This window comes from Scomber japonicus, chromosome 15 (genome assembly GCF_027409825.1).
Source record: "Scomber japonicus isolate fScoJap1 chromosome 15, fScoJap1.pri, whole genome shotgun sequence".
Classification (NCBI taxonomy): domain Eukaryota; kingdom Metazoa; phylum Chordata; class Actinopteri; order Scombriformes; family Scombridae; genus Scomber; species Scomber japonicus.
Window position 1 is genome coordinate 2,385,214 of NC_070592.1, and position 22,333 is coordinate 2,407,546.

At 38.0% G+C, this 22,333-nt stretch overlaps 1 protein-coding gene across 1 annotated transcript; it reads left to right on the forward strand.

The window, feature by feature from the left end:
- The first annotated feature begins 11,834 nt into the window (after positions 1-11,834).
- On the forward strand, positions 11,835-17,469 carry LOC128374571 (H-2 class I histocompatibility antigen, Q10 alpha chain-like). Its single transcript, XM_053334824.1, has 6 exons — positions 11,835-11,935; positions 14,511-14,783; positions 15,011-15,301; positions 16,154-16,453; positions 17,026-17,136; positions 17,387-17,469. Exons 1-6 carry the CDS (start codon positions 11,875-11,877, stop codon positions 17,467-17,469), a joined length of 1,119 nt encoding a protein of 372 aa, XP_053190799.1. The 5' UTR covers positions 11,835-11,874.
- The last annotated feature ends 4,864 nt before the right edge of the window (positions 17,470-22,333 follow it).

Sequence of the window (22,333 nt, forward strand, 5' to 3'; positions counted from 1 at the left end):
CAGCTCAGTGGCGCCCCCTAATGCCTTTTGACACTTAGTAAGTACTGATAACCAACCTTTAAAGTGCCAAGATGACTCTACAGCAACTGGAACATTAAAAGTTGATGCCCCGTCTCCTACATGCATACATGTTGCTGTTTTTACTGTAACTTCTTACTTTCTGTTGCTGAACTACAAAAGCTTTGAGTCACCAGTGTGACTTCTTGTAAACAGTCCGTTTTTCATTTTTGTGTTTTTTATGATTTTTTTTACCTCTTGTTATCATGTGTCATGAAGTTGTGTATGTATTAGGGCTGTCAAACGATTAATTTTTTTAATCGCAATTAATCGCAGAATTTCCATAGTTAATCGCGATTTGAATTTGCAGGAGGCCACTTCAAAGCATAGCGCTACAGCTAGAGGAGCCGTCTACGGGTGAGTGGAAGGGACAAAAAGGCTTGCAACATTAAAATGCGATTTAAAAACATTAACGCGTTATGGATTGCATTAATGTAATCGCGATTAACGCATTAACGCTGACAGCCATAGTATGTATATATATTTACATGATGACCATCCACTGAGAAAAACTGATAATAAAATTGACTTTCAATTAAATTTTTCAGCAAAATAAACCATGTCATGCTGTTATTTCTTGTTCAGAACAACACATAATCCTAGAGTCCCTGTTGTGATCCTAAAGTTTCTGATTAACTGCAGTGATCGAATACTTGAGATATTTTTTTCATTGTGTCTTCTCTGTTTCTAAGGGCACTGTTGCACCTTATATGGGTGTGGTCTGTTGCAGAAAGGTACTTTTACAAGTTTACATGGATTTACATTTGCTTTTATATGATGTTCACACTTAGCATTCTTACAGTATTATCATATTGTATAGTAAAAACTACTACTAATCTATCTATCTATAAATGACAGGAACAGCTGTCTGTCTGTCTGTCTGTTATTCGCATATCTCTCGAACCGTTCATCCGATTGATTGGTCTGATAAGCAGTAACAGAGCTATCAGGACACTTTGCTCTCAGACGTGCTGCATTAATAGTAGCACACACACGTACACACGCAGTCACTCTAGCGCACGCTCTTGCTTGCACGCTCCAGATTCAGGGAGATTGGATCTCATTTGCGGGCATCAAGGAGCCACTATCAATATGCGGGAGAGTAAAAAAACAGGCAGCCATCGGCCCATTATTGATCGGCCTACCGGGAAAAATCTCAGTACTCGCAATCGCCAATCCACCCCTGCTACAGGCTGTGTGTTCAAAAGCATCTGTAATTTAAAAAACATCGGAAAATGTAAAACAGGCACTTAAATATATAATATTGCACATTTTCATAACAGCTGCCTGATCACAGATGAGAGAGCAAAGCAGTCAGTCAGCTGTTAAACACAGATTCAGGTTTTACAGATTTCTTTATTTCTAAATTGCTGAAATTAAAATCTACGTGTAAGAAGGTTGTTGTGGATATCTTTATAGTTGTAAGAATCAATCATTCAATCTTTATTTGTATAGCACCAAATCACAACAGAGTCATGTCAATGCACTGTACACATAGAGCAGGTTCTAAACCGAATATTTTAAAGCGATCCAACATTCACACTTGAGAAAGCAAGGCAAGGCAACAGTGGTGAGAAATAACTCCCATTTAACAGGAAGAAACCACAAGTAAGCCTGCATGCTGGGATCACAGTGTTCTTTTAGGAACCTAAGGTTCTATAAGCTCTTTAAGATATGATGGAGCCTGACCATTAAGAGTTTTGAAAGTGAGAAAGATTTTAAATTCTATTCTACATATTAAAGGAAGCCAATGCAGTGAAGCTAAAATGGGAGTAATATGAGCTCTCCTAGTTTTTGTCAGAAAGCATGCAGCTACATTCTGGACCAGCTGGAGAGTCTTTAGAGACTTGTTACAATAATCCAGCCTAGAAGTAACAAATACATGGACTAGTTTTTCAGCATAATTTTGAGACAGGATATGTCTGATTTTTGCAATATTATGCAGATGAAAACAGGCAGTCCTTGAAATTTGTCTTATATGGGAATTAAAGGACAGATCCAGGCCTTTATGTCCTTAATGCATGTTTATAGTTTAGTTAACTGGTTGGTTTCATTTGGCTTTATTGATAGATATAATTGAGTATCATCTGCATAACAATGACAATTCCGAATAATGTTTCCTAAAGGAAGCATATATAAGGAGAATAGTATTGGTCCAAGCACTGAATCCTGAGGAACTAACTTTTGTTTGCATGGAGGATTTATCATGAACATTTACAACCTGAAATCTATCAGATAAATACAATTTAAACCAGTTTAACATTTTGACAATAGTGTCAAAGGCAGCACTAAGATTTAACAGGACGAGGACAGAGAGAAGCCCATTGTCTGATTAAGTTAAAATGTAATTTGTAACTTTTACCAGTCCAGTCTCTGTGCTTTGATGAGCTCTAAATCCAGACTGAAATCCTCAAATAAGCTGTTACTATGTAGAAAGTTACACAGCTGATTCATGACTGCTTTCTCAAGGATCTTAGAGAGAAGGGGGAGGTTAGATATCAGTCTATAGTTGGCTAGAACCTCTCAATCAAGTGTAAGGACTGTGGTACCAGAGCTGGTGACTCGGACTTGCGACCAGGGCTTGAAATTAACTTTTTGATCTACTAGCCAAGTGGCTAGTAGATCAAAAAAGTTACTAGCCAACCAGATTTTTTACTAGCCAAAACCAAAACGTCGCTTTACTATTGTATTTGTATTTCATAGAGGTGTGACAATACACTCAGCTCAACAGACGAGACGAGATTTTAACTATATTTTTAAGAAAACTTCAAAGAGGAAATAAATGACTGTTCTTTTATTTGAAATTCACAAAATGGAAATTTAATTGAAATGTTTTAACTAATCATGTTGTAATTAATCACTTTAGTTCTACTTTCTAAATATATAATGATCATATGCAGTATGCAGCACTGTAAAAGGTTTATAGATATTTTATAGATTGATCATTTCAGTATTTATGGAAATAACAACCATAAATACAAAAGTTAGGTACAATCACAAATACTAAAAAGTAAATTATAAAGAGTAGAAACAATTATAATATATAAACATAAATTAAATAAATAATCTAATTATCACAAATTATAACTTTATATATAAAAATAAAATAATAATTATAATAAAATTATAATATAAAATAAATTAAAAAAACAGAAATAAAAGTAAATTGCACAGATCCTGTATCACATAAATACACAAGTAGAACAACATATAAATTGTGTTATAATTTGGTAGTGTGACTCATTTTACTTTTGGCATCATTAGGCTTCCATAGCTGCGCTAGATTATCTGCTCCTCTTATCTCAGGCTCTCAGTGAAGAGACCATACAGTCTATGGAGAGACCTGAGTCAATAATTACTAAATATGCCTTTATAAAAATAGGCTAATAATACAAATCCTGCTTTATCTACAGTCAGGGTGTTATAGACATAGGCCTAAATATGATTGGCCTTATTAAACAGGTTTTTATCTAATAGCAAATGACAAATCCACACAATGTTTTTTTTTAAACAAACAGTCATTTATTTAATCAATAAATTTCACCAAATTTCAAAGCTTCTAAGAGGGTCCAATCCCTCCTGACTGGTCTGGGGTGTAATGCAGCCTCTTCTGATCTGCCTGAGAGAAGGCTCATTCGTTTGCAGTCCCCATTTGTAGTGTCAGGGCATCTAAAACAGAAAACACAAGCAAAACACAAACTGTCAGTTAAATAGCTGTTACTGTACATGTCATTGTGCAAGTGGTGTGCAGATTCAGATATTAAAAAGAAACAAAAATAAGGCATAAAGTACTTTAAAGACTTGCTTACTTGATAAATGATGTGGATCAATGATCTGTAAAAAGGACAAAAAAGGTTAAGTAAACAGCAATTTAACATTAACAACCAACCACAGTCCTGATAACTCTACAGCAAGTGTTTTTGTAACCATGGAAACACACAGCGTGTACGTGAATCTGCTGTTACTGTGCATGTATTGTGACTTTATCTTCAACTTATAATATTCAATAAGTTATAGTAATCATTATGCCTATTGTATCCAAGCACCATCCATAGCTGTCATGTCGCTACCGTAAATGCTAACTTCAGAAGAAAAGGGAAGGTCTATCTCTGTAATTAATAAAATGGCTGCAAATTGGTCATATTGCTTGTAAATTGAGCGATAATATGGACTGTATGTATCCTCGATCGCTGATCCTAGATAACATTGTCCTCGTACAGTTAAAAAGATAAGCTATCTTAGCGATCTACGCTAATGCTAACGCTAATGCTAATGCTAACGGTTATGTATACACTTTATATCTATAATTTCACGTCCTGTTTATTTAAAAAGGTAATATTTCCACGAAATAAACCGGTACATAAATGCTTGCTTTATAACTTCTGAGTGTTTATGAAGCGCTTGAATGAACTTGCTGTGGTGCTGCGTGAATGTGTGTATTAGTATATTAACTTATAAATTAATGGTAGAAGTTCTGACAGCATACGAATGACTGCATATAATGCTGCACTGTGTAAATAAACTATAATGTTACACTTTACGAACATCAATTGGGTACAATTCAGCATTCAAAGATTAGATAAATGTAGATAAATGTGCTTACCTGATATGGATTCAGAAATGAGATGTGCAGTGCAGAAACGTTGGTCTAACAAATGATGGTCTCCCGGTCAACTATAATTCAATGACTTTTCAATCATCTTTCCCGGTCAACTATGAATCAATGACTTTTCAATCATCTTTCCCGGTCAACTATAAATCAATGTTATTTCAATGTCACTGTTTTCAACGTTGGGTTTCATCGCTATTGTAACAGTGGTTCAACATTGATTTAGCATTGAGATTTCAATATCAACCATTCTGATGATTCAGATGGAAAATCAACATTGTTTCAATGACACTTTGCTATCTGGGAATCCTTTGTATTTTTTCCACATCACATTGCTGTAGATTCTAGTGAAACAATCATCAATACTGCCTTATATAGAGGATTTTACAGAGCTTATAGAATTTGAATTGGATTTAGTGTTTGCGAGAGACTTGAAACTTGACTTGGACTCTTAACCAGAGACTTGAGACTTGACTCGGACTCTCACTCAAAGACTTGAGACTTGACTCGGACTCTCACTCAAAGACTTGAGACTTGACTTGGACTTGCAAAAAATGACTTGTGAACACCTCTGTGTGGTACATATCCTGTCACTAAAGACAGATTGATCAGACAACACTTTAACATCACATAGACCTGTGGTTCCCAACCTTTTTCTTGAGGGACCCATATTTTTACCACGCAGCAACGGCATGGAACAATGAAGTAGTGAACCTAACCTCTTAATACCTGTAGGATACCTGTGTAAAATAAGTAATGTATACACTTCAGCCCAGCTAGCAGGGAACGTTCCCACACCATTGGCTAACATTCCCTACAGGTTCTGTTTATGTTTTATAGAAAATGTTTTTATCTAATGTTCAAAGAACATCATAATGATGTTTATTATTTCAAATAATGTTCCTGTATTGTTAAATGTTAAGAAAGATAGAATGTTTTAGATGTAACATTTTAAGGATGTTTGGGGGATGTTTGTGAGGTAAACAATTATTGAATGTTCCCCTATAAAACATTATCACAATGTTCCAAAATAACAAAGGAAAGACATTGTCAAAAAATCATTTGAAAAACATTTTCAGTGTGTTATTAGGGCCTCTGATTGCCATATGTTATTTATAAAACATTCTTACAATGTTCTACAAAAATTAGGAAGGAACATTCTTCACAAGTGTTTTCACAACGTTATTGATTGTCATTTAGAAACATAGGAAGAACATTTTATCTATGGCATTCTGATGATATTTTAGGAACAAAGTGTAGGTAACAGATTACAGAATGTTATCAATAAAATGTTCCAACAATATTATATGATGTCACACAAAGAACATTTTCAAAATAATATTCTAAAAATGTTTTGAGGATGTTGTTGATACTTCAGGTTATGGGGATTATTGAATGTTCTTCTATACAACATTTCCTTTACGTTATAAGAAAACAACAAAGGAACATTCTCAAAGCAACATTCAGAAAACGTTTTTAGTATGTTGTTAAGGCCTCGGATTATATTATGTTATTTATAAAACATTCTTACAATGTTATATGATGATAAATGAAGAATATCACAAAGAAATATGTGGAAAATGTTTTCAAGATGTTATTGATGCATCAGATCACAGAATGTTTCTTTAATGTGATCTGTAAACAAAGGAAGAACGTTTTGCCTGCAACATTCTGAGGATATTTTAGGAACAATGTGTAGGTAACCGATTATACAATGTTATACAATGTTCCCACAATGTTAAATGGCATCACATAAAGAACATTTACTAAGTAATATTTAGAAAATGTTTTGAGGATGTTGTTGATACTTCAGGTTATGGGGAAAAAATTCAGGGACCTGAAATTATACCCCGTTGTAGGGTTAGGGTTAGGGTTAGATTATACAGTACAAACATAAATATAAAGTGAAATCTGTGTGTTTAGGCAGAACTACAGTCATTTATTAAAGTAGTGGCACCCCTGGAACTTCTCCAGAAAATGCACCATTTCTCCCAGAAGTGGTGCAATTACAAATGTTTTGGTATACACGTGTAGCCCTGTCTAAAATCAGTGCATAAAATAAATAACAGCATAAATAGTTGTAGCATTAAAAAAGTTCTTAAGATTAAACACTGGTTAAAATATGTGTTAAAATGCATAAATATATGAACAGGTTAAAATGTTAAATATTGTTAAAAAGAATTGAGCTATGTTCCTTTAAAATCCATTGTGGAGAAAAAAGCTATTTTTTTGTATCTAAAATCAGCCGTGCAACCTGACCTGTCACCACCTTATTGTCAATCAATCTGTTTTTGTGTTGTTATTGGGTCATTATCAAATTAACAGCCAATCTAAGTCGTTTCACCAAAAAAAAGGGGCGGGACATGTGGCGCAGGTCAAGGTAGTGTGTTTTGCTGCGAGCAGATGTATTGTTGTGGTGAAGAGAGAGAAGAGCAGAGTGTAACAGAGAGTTTTATGAGTTTTATCTGGAAGGTCGACTACCCGTTGGTCCTGATAATAACTTGTTTCATAACCAGAAAGCAGGTAATTAAGTGTATACTTTTTATTCTGTTCTGTAACTAACAGTTATAGTAGTAAAAATATGATTATGTGATGTTAGTCAGCGGCCGGCTAGTTAGCTTAGCATATCATGTACATGTGCTTGATAACGTAGTGTTATTGTAGCCGTAATGTAATGTTAAAACAGTCTTCACGTTAATTTGTCATGAAATAGCGGTGGTATTGTGTCTAAATCAGGTTAATATGCTTAAAGGATGTGTGGAGAGAGAAGAGAGGTCGGAGCGGTTTTTTTTCTTTCCCTGGTCTCCCTGCGGATGGATCCGCGTATTCCCGGTTTCTTCCTGCCATGCCTGTGACCCTGTGATTGTTCAGTACAGCTTTTTCACAGTTTCGGGAGACTTCAACAGCTTTTTCAGCTGAAACCCCATTTCATTTTCATTCATCCCCACCCACAGTCCATAGGCTCCCAGTGCTGAACACCAGTTCAAATTCATGAAAATAAATAAATTCATGTTGTGAAACATTTTTTGGGTTTGTAGTCCAATTCTATTTTGAAGTAAATTATCAGTGATCCCACTGACCAGTGCTCACTCAGGAAACATTAATCCTGAAATTGAAAGTTGTTTAAATATATATATAATATTTCAATGTTTAAATATCATAACATAATAATTGTTAAAAAATGTTCAAAGCATGTTATCCAGTTCTTAAGTAGTATAATTCTGAAACTCAGCTGTAAACATTTTAAAGAGCATTTGGGTATAATGTTGTAGCAATGTTTTCATTTGTAACAATTGTAAGAATGTTATCACAAAATGTTGTTAGAAAGTTTTTAGAGAACGTTCCTCCATAACGTTCTGGGAACTTAAAGAAAACTACCCGCAAAAAACATCAGTAAAACATTAGGATATAATGTTATAGCAATATTTTCATTCAATATTTTAAAAATGTTATCACAAATCATTTTTAGAATGTTTTTAGAGAACGTTCCTCCATAACGTTCTGGGAACTTAAAGAAAACTTCCCGCAAAAAACATTGTAAGAACATTAAAGGTAACATTCTCAGAACATTTTTAGAACAAAAAATTGCTAGCTGGGAAGTTCTGTTTAAGAAAATCTCAATTTAAACCCAATAAATATTAATTAATCATTCATGTATTATTTATACACTGACGAGACATTTATACATGTATACATTATGTGAATTATGGATCCTTAAAATAAAATCACACAGTTCTTATCACTGACTGTATATGTAGATAAAGTCTTGAAGTTCCTCTTTTGGCTGTTAAACATTAAAATGAAGCTCTGCTGCCATCATGTGGTCAGGAGATGGTAGAGAGTAAAAACAGCTAAAAGAGAGAAGATAGAAATATTAGACTCACATTCAGCAGGTGGACAGAAACACAACTCAAGGGAGAGTTTAATTTCTGGAGCTGTTCACTTCCTTGCGATTATTTAGTCACAAATATCTTGATTGTTTGTCTTCTACAGTGGCTGGAAAACGTATAATTTATGTTACTGTGTTTAGGAAAAACACCAAATGAGGTATTAGAGTGAGATCACCTGATGTTTGACGTTGAGGTTTACTTCTTGGCAGTTCTTGTACCACCAGCCGCTGCGGTACAACGTTGGTATTTTGCATCTATCTATCCATCCATCCAGCCAGCCACTTACAAACAGGGGACAAATTAAATAAGTGTTCATCCCTCTATTAGAGTTCACAGACTGTAGAAGCAATAACAAGAAGCACTGAAGCTGTTCTGGTGGTCCAACTGCTGTAATTCACCATTTGACCGCCTAGTGTCGCTGCCGGCGGGAAACGGCGATGTGACCGCCGAGCAGCAGCCGAGGAAGAGGCGAGTTGTTCCGGGGAGAAGAAGCAGAAAGATGGCTGCAGCTAAAGTGAGCTAAGCTGCTGGGAGAGGAAAATGTTGCGCTCTCGCTCTGTTTCCTCTTATTTCTCTTCGACCGACCGTCAGAAATACCTGAAAATCACTCAGCCGACAGTTTATTGACCGAGGCAGAAGAAAAGCAGCAGTGTGTGTTGTTGGAGGGTTTTAAACATAGACATACGTAGACGCCGTATTGACTGTGGAGAGGCGTGAATAAAGCGCCGCCATCTTGGTACAGGGCTAGCAGAGGCAGTAGTGCATGTATATCTATGGAGGTAAGAGGTTTTAAAAGTGTCTTAAATCAACAATCAGGAGCTCACATGAACATTAAGTGTGTTCGTCTCCTGAAAACAACGATGTCATTTGTATGTATTCTTAGAAACACACTTAGGTTTTCTATTTCTGTGTTGTCTGTGCAGTTGTTTTTACATTTGTCCCCCCCATCCGCAGAATTACATCTGTGTTTTTATTTGATTGTAACTCTCATCTCTCTGTAAAGCAACATGTTGTTTTTAAATGTAATCTATAAATAAACTGATTAATTTTCAGTATTGAACTGTGTCCGTGTCTGAAGACTAATATCACATTTCACATGTTCAGCTGACCTGCAGTGGACTAAAAGACTCTATGTTACATTAACTGTTAATTAAGTGTACAAATTCAACACTTTGCACATCACTAGTAAAAAAAAAAAAAATCATGTAGTTTTTTAAAGGAATTTTTTTTTGTAAAATTATGGATCCATAAAATGACTCAATTCTTATCACTGACTGTATATAAATATGTAGATAAAGTCAATGACGTAAGGTCTTCCAGTTCCTCTTTTGGTTGTTAAACATTAAAATGTAACACTGCTGCCATCATGTGGTCAAAGTGAATATTACACTTACATTCAGCAGGTGGACAGAAACATGACTCCAAATGAATGATAATGAGTGAGAGTCGGTGTAACAGTCACTTTCAAACAAAGCTGATTATTTTAATCATTCATCTTATTTTCTATTCTTCCTGTTCCTTCAGATGGAAACATAAAACACTGAAGGAACTTTTAGCTCTTCAGTTAATTAGTGAGTTTAATTTCTGGAGCTGTTCTTCCTGGGACTATTTGGTCACTAATATATTGATTGTTTGTCTACAGTGGCTGAAAATAGGACATAATTTATGTTACTGTGTTTAGGAAAAACATCAAATGAGTTTTAGGGTGAGGTTACCTGGTGTTTGATGTTGAGGTTTGCTTCGTAGCAGTTCTTGATTAAAGCTCCTAGTAGAAACCAAGAAAGTAATTAAATCACCTGGAAAATAGTAAAAAGTAAAAGTTTGAAGTCAATGTTTCAGTTTAAAAGCTTTATAAAGCAGAATGCATGAATTTATGCTGTAGCAGCCATTGGGTCAGAATATGTGGTTTTAATGACATGCTGGAAGTTAATATAGTTTATACACAGTTTATTAGACTTAATATAGGATATGTGCTTACAAAAATAAATAAATACACACTGTGACAAAATAGGTAAAACACCATTTGTCCCCATTTTTCACCATCAACACCAGTTATCTTATTAATTGAACTTTTAATTGTTTGTTAATCCATTAGTTTATCAGTAATCAATAACTTACAGACACTTTCTATCCCGGGTTTGTTTGTGTTTTGCATTATATTTAATTATAATTTAGATACCAGAAAATATTTAGGTTAAAATAAAAGACGAGTATTTTAAGTCTAGTTCTGAATTTTATAAATGAAGCATTTTATTCGTTTTTTTACCCACCATGTGTTCAACAAACAAAAGGAAGACCCAACTATTTCCTGTATTTATACACTGGTGACATCATCAGTGTAAGTTTGGGGGGATTTAATTATTGAGTTAAATGTTTGGTGTAGTATCTATATGATTTATTCTTGTTGTTTTGGCTCATGAGGATAATGCTGTGAATGATGTGTGATAAACCATGCTGACTGACAGAAGCAGCTTTGTTAAATGCCAGCTGGTAAAAGATAAAGGACCCTGCAGTAGAAATGGTTCTGCTGATAGAGTGGAGGGTCTATCTAAGGGAGTACTTAGTGCCCCCCCTCCTCTGACTTTACATGTTGAAAATGAAATTTACTCTGGCATGAACACCATAGATTTACAAGAAAGTATAGTTAAAGCACAGGCTTACCGCAAAATACTACAGAAAAAGTTCAGATCCAACAAAAATACAACAAATAACATTTATTTTTCTCTTTTTGTACTTGTTTACATCTCTTCCAGTAAATTATATATATATATGTGTGTATATATATGAAAATATGACAAATATTTTAAAGGTCTCATTGTCTGAATCATTTGGTGTGTCCCCCACCCCCATTGGCTGTTGGGCATTCGCCTGATGCCATATATAGATAAACCAGACTTGATCTGAACACAATAATGCAGCAAATACAGCAAGCAGCAAAACCTGCTAAAAGTAGGAAGCTTTGACTTGACTTAGACGCAGCATAATGTCCATATTTTACGAGCAGCACCTGAATGCACCACGCAGAGCACCACTGATGTGGAACCGTAATATATATTATTTTTGTTTGTTTTTTAGATTTTGTTGGCATTGACACCTTTATTCACCAGTAGATAAAACATGGGAGAGAGGGGGGGGCACGCAGCAAATGACCTCTGATCGGGACTCGAACCTGCGTCGGCTGCGCACATGGCACACTCCAATCACCTGAGCCCCCGCACGCCACAGAATAGAAAAGTGTATAACAGGAAACCGGTTTCCGCATCGTCCAACATGCTGATAAAACAGAGTTTTAGAAACGTTCATGGAGTTCACTTTGTGATGAAGATGTATCTCACCACGTTCTTCGTCCTTTTGGTGACGGCACTGACTGTAAACAGCGGTAAGAGAGAGAGCGGTTTGTTTGTTTTAAAAATATATTAAATGAATTAAATTATACAATAATGTAACTCCGGTTAAAAGCGAAAATGAAATATTCATAGTTGTGATGTCTAATGATCAGATTTCTGTTGATTATTTGAGTTTAACATTTTCATTTAGACTGATTCTTTTAGTTTTTGTCTTTTGATCTTATTCCATAAACATATTACATTCAAACAGATGAGAACATTGATTAACTATTATATCATCTTTAGTAACATGTCGTCAATGTGCATCGATAAAGAGAACATGGTGCTGATTGAGTTGGATCATTTTTCTGTGTCAAGCAGGCTACTAAATATAAAACAAGGACATCATAATAACTATAAATTAACCTGCAGTTTATGATGACTTAAATAATTGTCTCGTTTTTTTTAAGTAGGCTATTTCATGATCTCTATTTTCCAAAAGTTGTTCTCAACAGTCCAAAAAAAGAAGGAAAATTGTAGACTACCCCCAAAGAAAGCTGCAACTATTAGTTGATTATGTAAAGTGTGTAATCCAGTTTAAATAAACAGATCTTGTCATATTTGACCTACAGACCATCTGGGATCAGCTTGTATCTTCTTTTGTTTGCTTTTAAAAAATGCAAAAAATTATTGTTACTGAAAAGTTTCTTAAGTCACTTCTTTACACTGAATTTAGTCTATTGAGACAGTGGGATTTTTAATTTTTAGTAAGTTCACAAACATCAGGTGACTGTCATTTAGTGCAAATATAAAGAATAAATATGAATGTGACTACAAAGTGCATTAATACAATAAATAAAGTAAAAGTAACAACTAATGGACCAGGAAACTTCAGTGTCATGCTCGTGTAGTCACGTCTCACTTGAGCTTTATGCACATAGTCTTACAACGTAAAGTGTTTTGTTTGGTGTGTGACTGCAGTGACAGGCTGATGTGTGTTGAGCTGCTATAATGTGGTTGACCACACAGAGGTGCTGCTGAGTGTCACTGACTGAGGACTGAAGCTGCTGCTGATAGGAACTGAAACTATTCACTGACACAAAGTTGATTTTCTAATTTTCTGTCTAGTTCAGTCGTTTTAGTCCATTTCTTAACTTTCTTTTCTGTGTTTCCAGATTCTCAGTTATGAGGATTTGCTGTTTTCTTGCTTTCATTTATAAAATGCTTGAAAATTGTGAATAATGTTTGCAAGCGAAACCTTTGTTTTATTTAGTTTGACCAGCAGTTCAAACCCCAAAGATATTTAATGTACAATGATATATATCTCAATTTATCATCTGCAAATTCTCACTTTTTTTGGCATTGTTTGAAAAGTACATTTAAATAGTTTCTCATTCATTTTCTGTTGATTAATTTAATCCCCCATTTTAATCATCATAACTCTTATGTTCTATTCTTCCTGTTTCTTCAGATGGAAACATAAAACACTGAAGGAACTTTTAGCTCTTCAGTTAATTAGTGAGTTTAATTTCTGGAGCTGTTCTTCCTGGGACTATTTGGTCTCTAATATATTGATTGTTTGTCGTCTACAGTGGCTGAAAATAGGACATAATTTATGTTACTGTGTTTAGGAAAAACATCAAATGAGTTTTAGGGTGAGGTTACCTGGTGTTTGATGTTGAGGTTTACTTCTTGGCGGTTCTTGTACTACTAGCCGCTGCGGTACAACATGGTACAGCAGGTAACTGAAGGAGTCACCTGACCAGAGAGAGAGAACAGAGGTGAGAAAACAACAAGAAAAGATAAAACCCTCCTTTTCATTATCTGAGAGTTCATGGTGTTGACAATAAATTAATGTTGATATTATATCAGGTAGTTTAAAGAGCCTGATCAGGTACGGCATCACAGTTTGGTTCAGCAACCTTTCTGTGCAGCTAAAGAATAAACTTTTCCATTTAATTCACACTGCATGGAAAATCATTGGTGTTTAAGAGCACTTATCCTTGCAGAGTATTTATGAACAGGCCAATAAGATCATTAGTGATCATTAGTGATCTAGTTTTTAATGGCTGCAGTACAGGTCGTTTCCCACCTGGTGGGACAATAAAGTTTATCTTGATCATGATTTAATATGAATAGCTGCGAAAAGTTTATCTGTATTAAATGTCAGATAAAAGAGGAGTTAAATACAAGATATGATCAGTAACTTATATTAGAGGATCAAAATTAACATTAACTGTTTCACTGTGGACTAAACTTAACTAACAGGTTAATTTCCACTCTCTCCCCTCCCCCTCCTGGTTTGGAGACAGGACTGAACCATATTATGTAAACAGACGGAATTAAGAAAAATTAAGTCTTAGTTTGTATATTAAATATTCTAATAATGTACAATAATGATGAATGATGATAAGTGAATAAAAATATCTAATGTCATAATGCATTTTTCTCATGGTGCTCCTGCATGTGGCTAAATATTCCGACTGATAGCAGTAAATAGAAAAGATAGATAAGTAGAATATAGATAAGTAAATAGATAAGAGTCCAGAGCTTTAAGTCAGATGTGCTGGAGTTTATCTGCTTGTCTGTAAACATGCCTGTCTGTCTTTCCCTCTCTGTGACTCTCAGAGATTCACTCCCTCACGTACATCTACACCGGCTTCTCCAAACCTGTTGGAATTCCAGGCATCCATCAGTTCACGGCGATGGGTCAGCTGGACGGCAGGATGATCGACTACTATGACAGTGATATCCAGAGAAAAGTTCCCAAGCAGGACTGGATGAAAGAGCAACTTCCTGCAGACTACTGGGAGAAAGGCACACAGTCCCGCCAAAGCAAGCAGCAGTGGTTCAATGACAGCATCGACATCCTGAAGGATCGAATGAATCAGACCAACGATGGTAAAATCCATGAAATGTGTCAGACTGGGACTTTTTGATGACTCAGTCATTAATAACTGTAATAGCTTTTATAGATAAATGCTCCAACATAAAGGAAGCTGTTTTATTTTTAGGAACATGTTATAACTTCAAATGTGTTTAAATGAAACAGTTTTAATTGTAATTACTTGCTGCATTTTTCCATGTCCTCATTCTTTATCATTTATTTCACTGTCACTCCTCTTTAGATCTCCATGTTCTTCAGTGGATGGTCGGCTGTGAGGGTGAAACATGGCCTGATGGTACATTAAAGTTTGTCCGTGGCGTGGACATGTACAACTACGACGGACAAGACTTCCTGTCCTTTGATGACGCCAACTCGGTCTGGGTTGCTGCCACTGATATAGCAGTCCCAACAAAGAGAAAGTGGGATGATGACCAGCGCCTAAAAGAAATGACCAAAGGCTACCTGGAGATAGAGTGTATAGATTGGTTGGACAGGTTCATAGTATACAGGAAAAAACTGCTGATAGTTGCCTGTAAGTATGACATAAAATAATGTATGTATTTTTATATCAATTATTATTAGAGATTATAGAAGTGGCTTCATTAATAGAAGGATTATTGGTTAAAATATCAAACATGAAATCAGCTGATTTTAATAATATTGTAATTCACACAAAATCTGTTTTTTTTGTTTCCTGAATTTTAATATTCATTATGGAAAATTAGATCAGATGATGATATATATATTCATATCTGACACATTGTAATATCTGCTGTAGCCTACTTGGCACACTTTATATCTCACAAGCTGCTTGTTTCAAATACTGGAAGTGCTGAGTCTGAACTATGAAGTTGATTAGTTTAAATATTTAATATGATATAAATTAAAGTTTGAGGGGATTTTGACAACTGAAGCTGATTTAACTGTTAATATGTTAAATTACTCACAGCATTAATATTGATTAGTTACAGCTGATAGAAGACAGACAGCATCAGCTACAGCTATAAATAAGAAGCCTGTTCTCTGTCTGCTCTGAACACTGTTCTTTCATAATAAAGTTCAGTCCTGTAGTAAATCCAGGTACTTTACCAACCTGGAACCAAATACAAAAGAGAACCAGCTATTAGAACCAAACCCTCATAAACATCACATTCAATAACAACCATGATCTACAATTCTCAGAAAATTGTTTAGAAAAGACAGAAATAATGAAAAGTTGTATCACCAGTCTGTTTTTACTTATAATTAAAGAGATGCATTGTCACAGATTCTATTTATTTAGTTTATAATGAGGATGGTATAAACATTATCACATGTGGTTTATATCATAATGTATTATAGTCACCATTCAAACATTAACTAACCTAATGTTTTCTCTTTCCAGCTCCACCAGATGTGCATGTGTTTGCTAAGAACAAAGGGTCAAACCTCATGTTGACCTGCGTGGCCACAGGTTTCTACCCAAAAGACATCATCCTTAACATCAGAAGGAACGGCCGCACTGTGACTAAAGAGGAAGGGTTGATCTCCTCAGGCGTTCGACCAAATGGAGACGAAACCTTCCAGAGAAGAGACAGTGTGGAGATTTTAAAGAGTGACAATGCTTCATTCACATGTGAAGTCCTTCACAAGGCATCCAATATGTCTGTTGACAAGCCTTGGGGTAAGAAACTTTCTTATTTCAGTTTGCAGATTATCACAGAGCAACAAAGTTGATCAAACAGTCAGACGATCAGACAGTTTATAACCAAACCAAACATCAGAAAATGAGATCCAAGTTTTATTAAATCTTTATTTAATCAGTTATGTGTCATATTGGAGCAGACCTTTTCTATTATCTCAGGGTGTAAAGCAGTAAGAGTCTGCCTCAAAAGCTGCTGACTGTCAACTTACTTCTTCACTGGAGGAAATTATTATATTCAAAATGTCTTCAAATGTCTTTATTGAAGATGAGGTGGATTCATTCACTGTTAGCATCACAGTTAGTAGCTACAAGAGAAAAAACACAACATTAACATAAGAATCATCTTTGTCTCTTTGCATCATTTTCAGATTTCATGTTATTTTGTTTTATTAAATTTAATTTTATCACTTTGATCACATTATTACTGATTATCTACATTTTATTACTATCCATCAACATGAAGATGTGAGATGAGAGTCACATGAAGATAAATATTAATGATGTTAAAAGTGAACTGAATGTGAAACTAATGTAAATGTTTTCTGTGTTTTAAATTAAATTTGATGATGGAGGAAACAATGGAGGCATTAATGTTGGGGAGATTGTAGTCCAGCTCGTTGTCATACTCGTACTCGTGGCTGTAGCTGTAGTGCAGGTGGTTTTGAAGAAAAGAGGGATATTTGGTAAGTATAATATATAATCATTGTATTTTCTCAACAACAAGGTACCAGTGGAGTGGTTAATGGTTTATTTTATATCCTTTAAACAAAAAATACATAAAACATTCAATTCCTAAATGTTTATTACAAACAGAAATTGATTCCTGCAGCAAAGAAATGAATTGTTCTATTGACTTAACAGTTGTTTTGTATTTCTTTAAACTGATTTAAAGAGTAAGTACACACTGAAACTCTGCTGCTCCCTCCATCCCAGCATATTTAAAGATGCAGCAGAGGAGTGAACAGGTGGGTGTAGGGGTTGGGGGAGGTACGGAGACATCGATGAGGACAGATTAAGACTGATCACTGCTCAGTGTAGCATGAATAGATGTAGAGCTGGTAGTCAGAGCTAACCGGCCATGAGCAGCTGTGTGTGTTTGTGTGTGTGTGTGTGTGTGTGTGTGTGTGTGTGTGTGTGTGTGTGTGTGTGTGTGTGTGTGTGTGTGTGTGTGTGTGTGTGTGAAGGAGTGTCAGTATGTGCTGTAGCTGCAGGAAGTAAACAAGAGGAAATAGTGTATTTGTTGGGGACTATTTTCAGCGGTGGATGAATCCACATTTGATGCTCTTGTGAGTATTTGTGGCAGCAGGACTGTGTGTGCAGGATTGAGTCCAAATAAACAGAGTGTGTGTTCATAGTGATGAAGAGAGATGTCAGTCATTAATCACAGAGCTGCACTGCTGTAGAGATCAAAAGAGGAATAAGATACATCACACAATACTTGTTAGTATAATAAATAAAAGAGTCCAGAAAGCACAGATAGGATATAAGCAGATAACACATAACTTCATGCTTTTTCTTTTCTTCACAGAGTCCACACTATCTAGTAAGTATGTTTCATTTACTGATTGAAAGCTGCAGCACACAGGTTCATACTTTTAAGTTTCATCAGTTTGTTGTGTTTTTGTTTTTGTACCAACCTAATCCTTTTAGTTAGTCCTGCTCAGACTGGAAACTCTGTACATGAACTTAACTATAGTTACTTTAACTGTTTTTATGTGTTAACTTTGTTTATTCACAGATATAGCAGCTGTTAGTGTTCCCTTAAGTAAGTATTTTATTTCTTCTTCTATGGATTCTTTTAAAGTGTGAAAAGCTAAATGTTTAGGTGCCAAAGATGTTACTAATGTTACAGCAATGACTCAGAGGGAGGCAGCATGATGGAGGAATCCCAAATGTGTGGATAAACCAAATGTAACTGTATTAATAGATGAAAGGAGGAAGGGTCTCTTGTAGGTGGGCCAGGTGCCACTGAGTGGACAGGTGCAGTTATTCAGAGACTTCCACACAGAAACACACAGGACATAACAGACCTCTGCCACACATCAGTTCTCCTTCAGAAGTCTCTCTGCTATCAGTAATGTCTGTAAACACACTAACAATATACTGTAGGCTTATAGAGCAAAAACCAAACCAGACAACCACACACCAAAACAGAGGCGGTCCTGGCTAGTTTTGCGCCCTGGGCGGACCGACCACAAGCACAATATTGAACTATTTATGTTATTTTATTACATATGTTATTAAATACAAAAGTTAACAAGAGTAGAGAAAGAAAATAAGATAAATAAATGAAATATAGTATGTAAACACCAAAGTAAATTACACACATCTGTCATCATACAAATTAATAAAATAAAATAAATAAATGAAAAATACTAATAATAAACAGAATCTGAATTCAGTTCAATTTTTTATTTTTTTGCATTTTATTTATTTATTGCATTTTCACATAATCCAATAACTTACATGTAGCTATAACGGGTCTGTATTAATTGTATTGGGGGCGCACGATCGCTCTCAAAAAAAGAAAAAAAAAGTGCTTCCTCAAAAAAACCCGCCAGTTTTCTAGACTAATATCGCTCATTTCCACATCAAGTTGGTGCAGTGGGCGATGAGGCGCCCCTACTATCACATCAACTTGCTGCTGAGAGTCATGTATACAGGTTGTGTGTGTCAGAAGAAAAGGCAAAGGGGAAAGCGGGGGGGGGATCAACTTGCGACTGCAGAGGCTGTGAGCAGGTTGTGAGTGAGTCTCACTCTCAGATGTTATGCCCAGCTCTTTGGAGAGCATAACAACACAGGGAGAACCACACGGCGACAGCTCAAAATTAATAAAGTAATTTATTTAAGGTAACAAATGTAATCAACCAAGAGTTTAAAGTCAAACTAACATGAACCAAGGCTACAATCAAAACCAAAACCAAAACCAAAAATGAAGTGCCTGAAAGGCACCAGCCTTCTAGGAGGGCCAGAGTGTAAGAGAGAGCCATCTTGGTTTTCCTGGGTTTAAATAAGGCTCCTACAGGTGATCTCAATCCTTTGACGAGGAGGGAGGGACCAGACCATCTAAGGAAGAGAGAAAACGGATGGTTACGGATGTAACCGTGGTTCTATGAATAAAGGTCAACACGCCACCGTATGGGTCACTCTCTCCGAGGGTGAGCTGTTTTAGGAGACAATGTAGCAAATTAACACCTCCGCCCAGCGGGCGCAATCAGAGCCTATTAATACAGCTGTGCGATCACCTGCTCACTCTCTTTTTCTCGACTGAGGCCGAACTAGCCTTCTGAATGACAGAGCAAGCTGGCGTGTTGACCTTTATTCATAGAACCACGGTTACATCCGTAACCATCCGTTCTATTTCATATCCGGTCAACACGCCACCGTATGGGTCAACAGTATAGCAAATAAGGTCAGGCAGGAGGTGTAGTGAGGCAAAAACACTCAGGACAACCAGTTCACAGATCAGAACACATTTTTATTGAGAATAAATAATCTCCAGGTTTGTGGCACAATAGCCAAAGGCCGACGAAGGCCACCTGCTGTGAACGAAAACACTTTCCATTGAAAAGGAAAAAGGTCCCCATAACAGAACATCCTTAATAAATGAACACAACCACCGGGTGAATATCAACCCTGAAGCCATGGTCCAGCATGGCAGGGACCACAAATCTCACAGGCCTGCTTGCAGAACAGCAGAGGCCATGGATGAAGCAACATTTAGCCTGTAGAGCCTTGCAAAGGTCCCAGAAGAGGCCCAACCAGCCGCTGCACAAATGTCTTCCAAGGGAGCCCCCTTGAAGAGCGCCCAAGAGGTAGCCATCCCTCTGGTGGAGTGGGCCACCACCCCTCTAGGTGGAGGGACCCCAGCACTATCATAGGCCAGAGCTACGGCCTGGACAACCCAGCGGGCCAAACGCTGCTTGGATAGAGCTTGGCCCACCTTAGCACCCCCATAACAGACAAAGAGCTGATCAGTCTGTCTAACGGGGCTTGTACAGGCGATGTACACCATCAGGGCCCGGACTGGACAGACCAAGTGTAACCGGGCCTCCTCCATAGATGCCTGGGGAGGAGGATGGAAGGGCTCCAGAACCAAGGGCCTTAAAACAAAAGACCGAGGGAGCACCTTAGGTAAGAAGGCTGGATTTGGCAGGAGAGGGATGGCAGAGCCCTCTTCTCCCAACCTCAAACAAGACAGATGCACAGACAGGGCATGTAGTTCAGAGACCCGCTTTTGCTGAGGCCAGGGCAAGAAGGAAAACCGTCTTGAGGGAAAGAAGCTCCAGCCCCAAACTGGTCAAAGGCTCAAAAGGAGGCTCCGACAGAGCCTGCAACACCACCTGCAAATCCCATGATGGGACCATGTGGGACCGTGGTGGCCGGATACGCCTAGCCCCCCTCAAAACTGGCTAATAAGGGGCTGCGAGCCCATTGTCCTACCCTCAATAGGGATGTGACGGTCAGATACAGCCGCCATATAGCCCCGTAAGGTGGACTCTGCCAATCCTTTCTCCAACAGGGACTGCAAAAATAAGAGGACTGCCCATGTCCCACAAGAGACTGGGTCCCAGCCCTTCTCCGCACACCACTGGCAAAACCGTTTCCATCTGCCAGCATAAAGCACCCTGGTAGAGGGAGCTCTGGCTGCCTGCAGGGTAGCCATAGCCTCAGGACTCAAACTGCTGAGCGGCTCCCCTCTAGAGGCCAGACATGCAGCCTGTAAATCCCCGGATTCTGGTGCCAGAGCTGTCCTTGAGCCTGTGACAGCATGTCCGGTCTGACTGGGAGGCACCATGGGGTTCCCGCCAGCAGCCTCTGCAAAGTTGCCATCCATGGTTGATGTGGCCAATCTGGGGCCACAAGCAGAACCCTGGCCTCCATCATCCCCACCCTAGCCAGAACGGCTGGTACGAGGGGAAAGGGAGGAAATGCATACAGCAGGCCCTGGGGCCTGAGCGTCAACCCCCAATGTTCCCGGTGGACCTGCTATGGAGTACCATAGTGGGCAATGGGTGGTCTCCCGTGATGCAAAGAGGTCCACCTGGGCCTCTCTGAAGCGAGACCAAAATGGCTTCCACAATCTGCGGATGAAGCCGCCATTCCCCTGGCCTGGGGCCGCCCCTGGACAGGAGGTCTGCTGCCACGTTCACTGCCCCTGGCAAGTAGATGGCCTTCAGGGACACACCCTGCACATGAGCCCAGAGGAGGAGCTTGTGTGCCAAGTCGTGCAGGGACCCCGACCGCAGTCCGTCCTGCCAGTTAATGTAAGCGACCACAGTTGAATTGTCGGTCCGAACCAACACATGCTTCCCCCGAATTGCAGGAAGGAAATACACCAAGGCTCGATACACTGCCTCCAGTTCGAGCAGGTTGATGTGTGTCCCTCTCCAAAAGGGACCCCACAGGCCCCGGACCGGGTGGGTCTCCCATAGGGCCCCCCAGCCTTCTTTTGAGGCGTCGGTAGTTATGGTCACCCTTGAGCGCACCGGCCCCAGCGGAACTCCCTCCCTGAGGCCTAGGGCTGTGGTTCACCACGCAAGTGCTGGAAGGCAAATTGCAGACACCAGGATAGCCCTCAGGCCATCCTCGTGGGGGCACACTCTGTGCATGGCAAGCCAACGCTGCAGTGGCCGCATGTGAAGCAACCCCAGGGGCACGACCTGGGACGCCGCTGCCATGAGGCCAACAGCCTCCGGCCACATTTTACTAAGATGTGCTTGCCCACAGTCAACTGTGACAAGTTGTCCATCAGCACCGCTGTCCTCTTCAAGGTGAGGACAGCTCTCATTAAGGTCGAATCCAGAACCAAACCCAGATACTCCACCCTCCTTGATGGAACAAGGCAACTCTTCTCCCTGTTCAAGGCCAGCCCCAGGT

Excerpts from the sequence above, each read along its gene's own strand:
- LOC128374571 (XM_053334824.1), top strand. The coding sequence starts at position 11,875 with ATGAAGATGTATCTCACCACGTTCTTCGTCCTTTTGGTGACGGCACTG. Across the intron at positions 14,784-15,010 it reads AATGAATCAGACCAACGATG|ATCTCCATGTTCTTCAGTGG; the intron begins GTAAAATCCATG and ends ACTCCTCTTTAG. Across the intron at positions 17,137-17,386 it reads GAAGAAAAGAGGGATATTTG|CATATTTAAAGATGCAGCAG; the intron begins GTAAGTATAATA and ends CCTCCATCCCAG.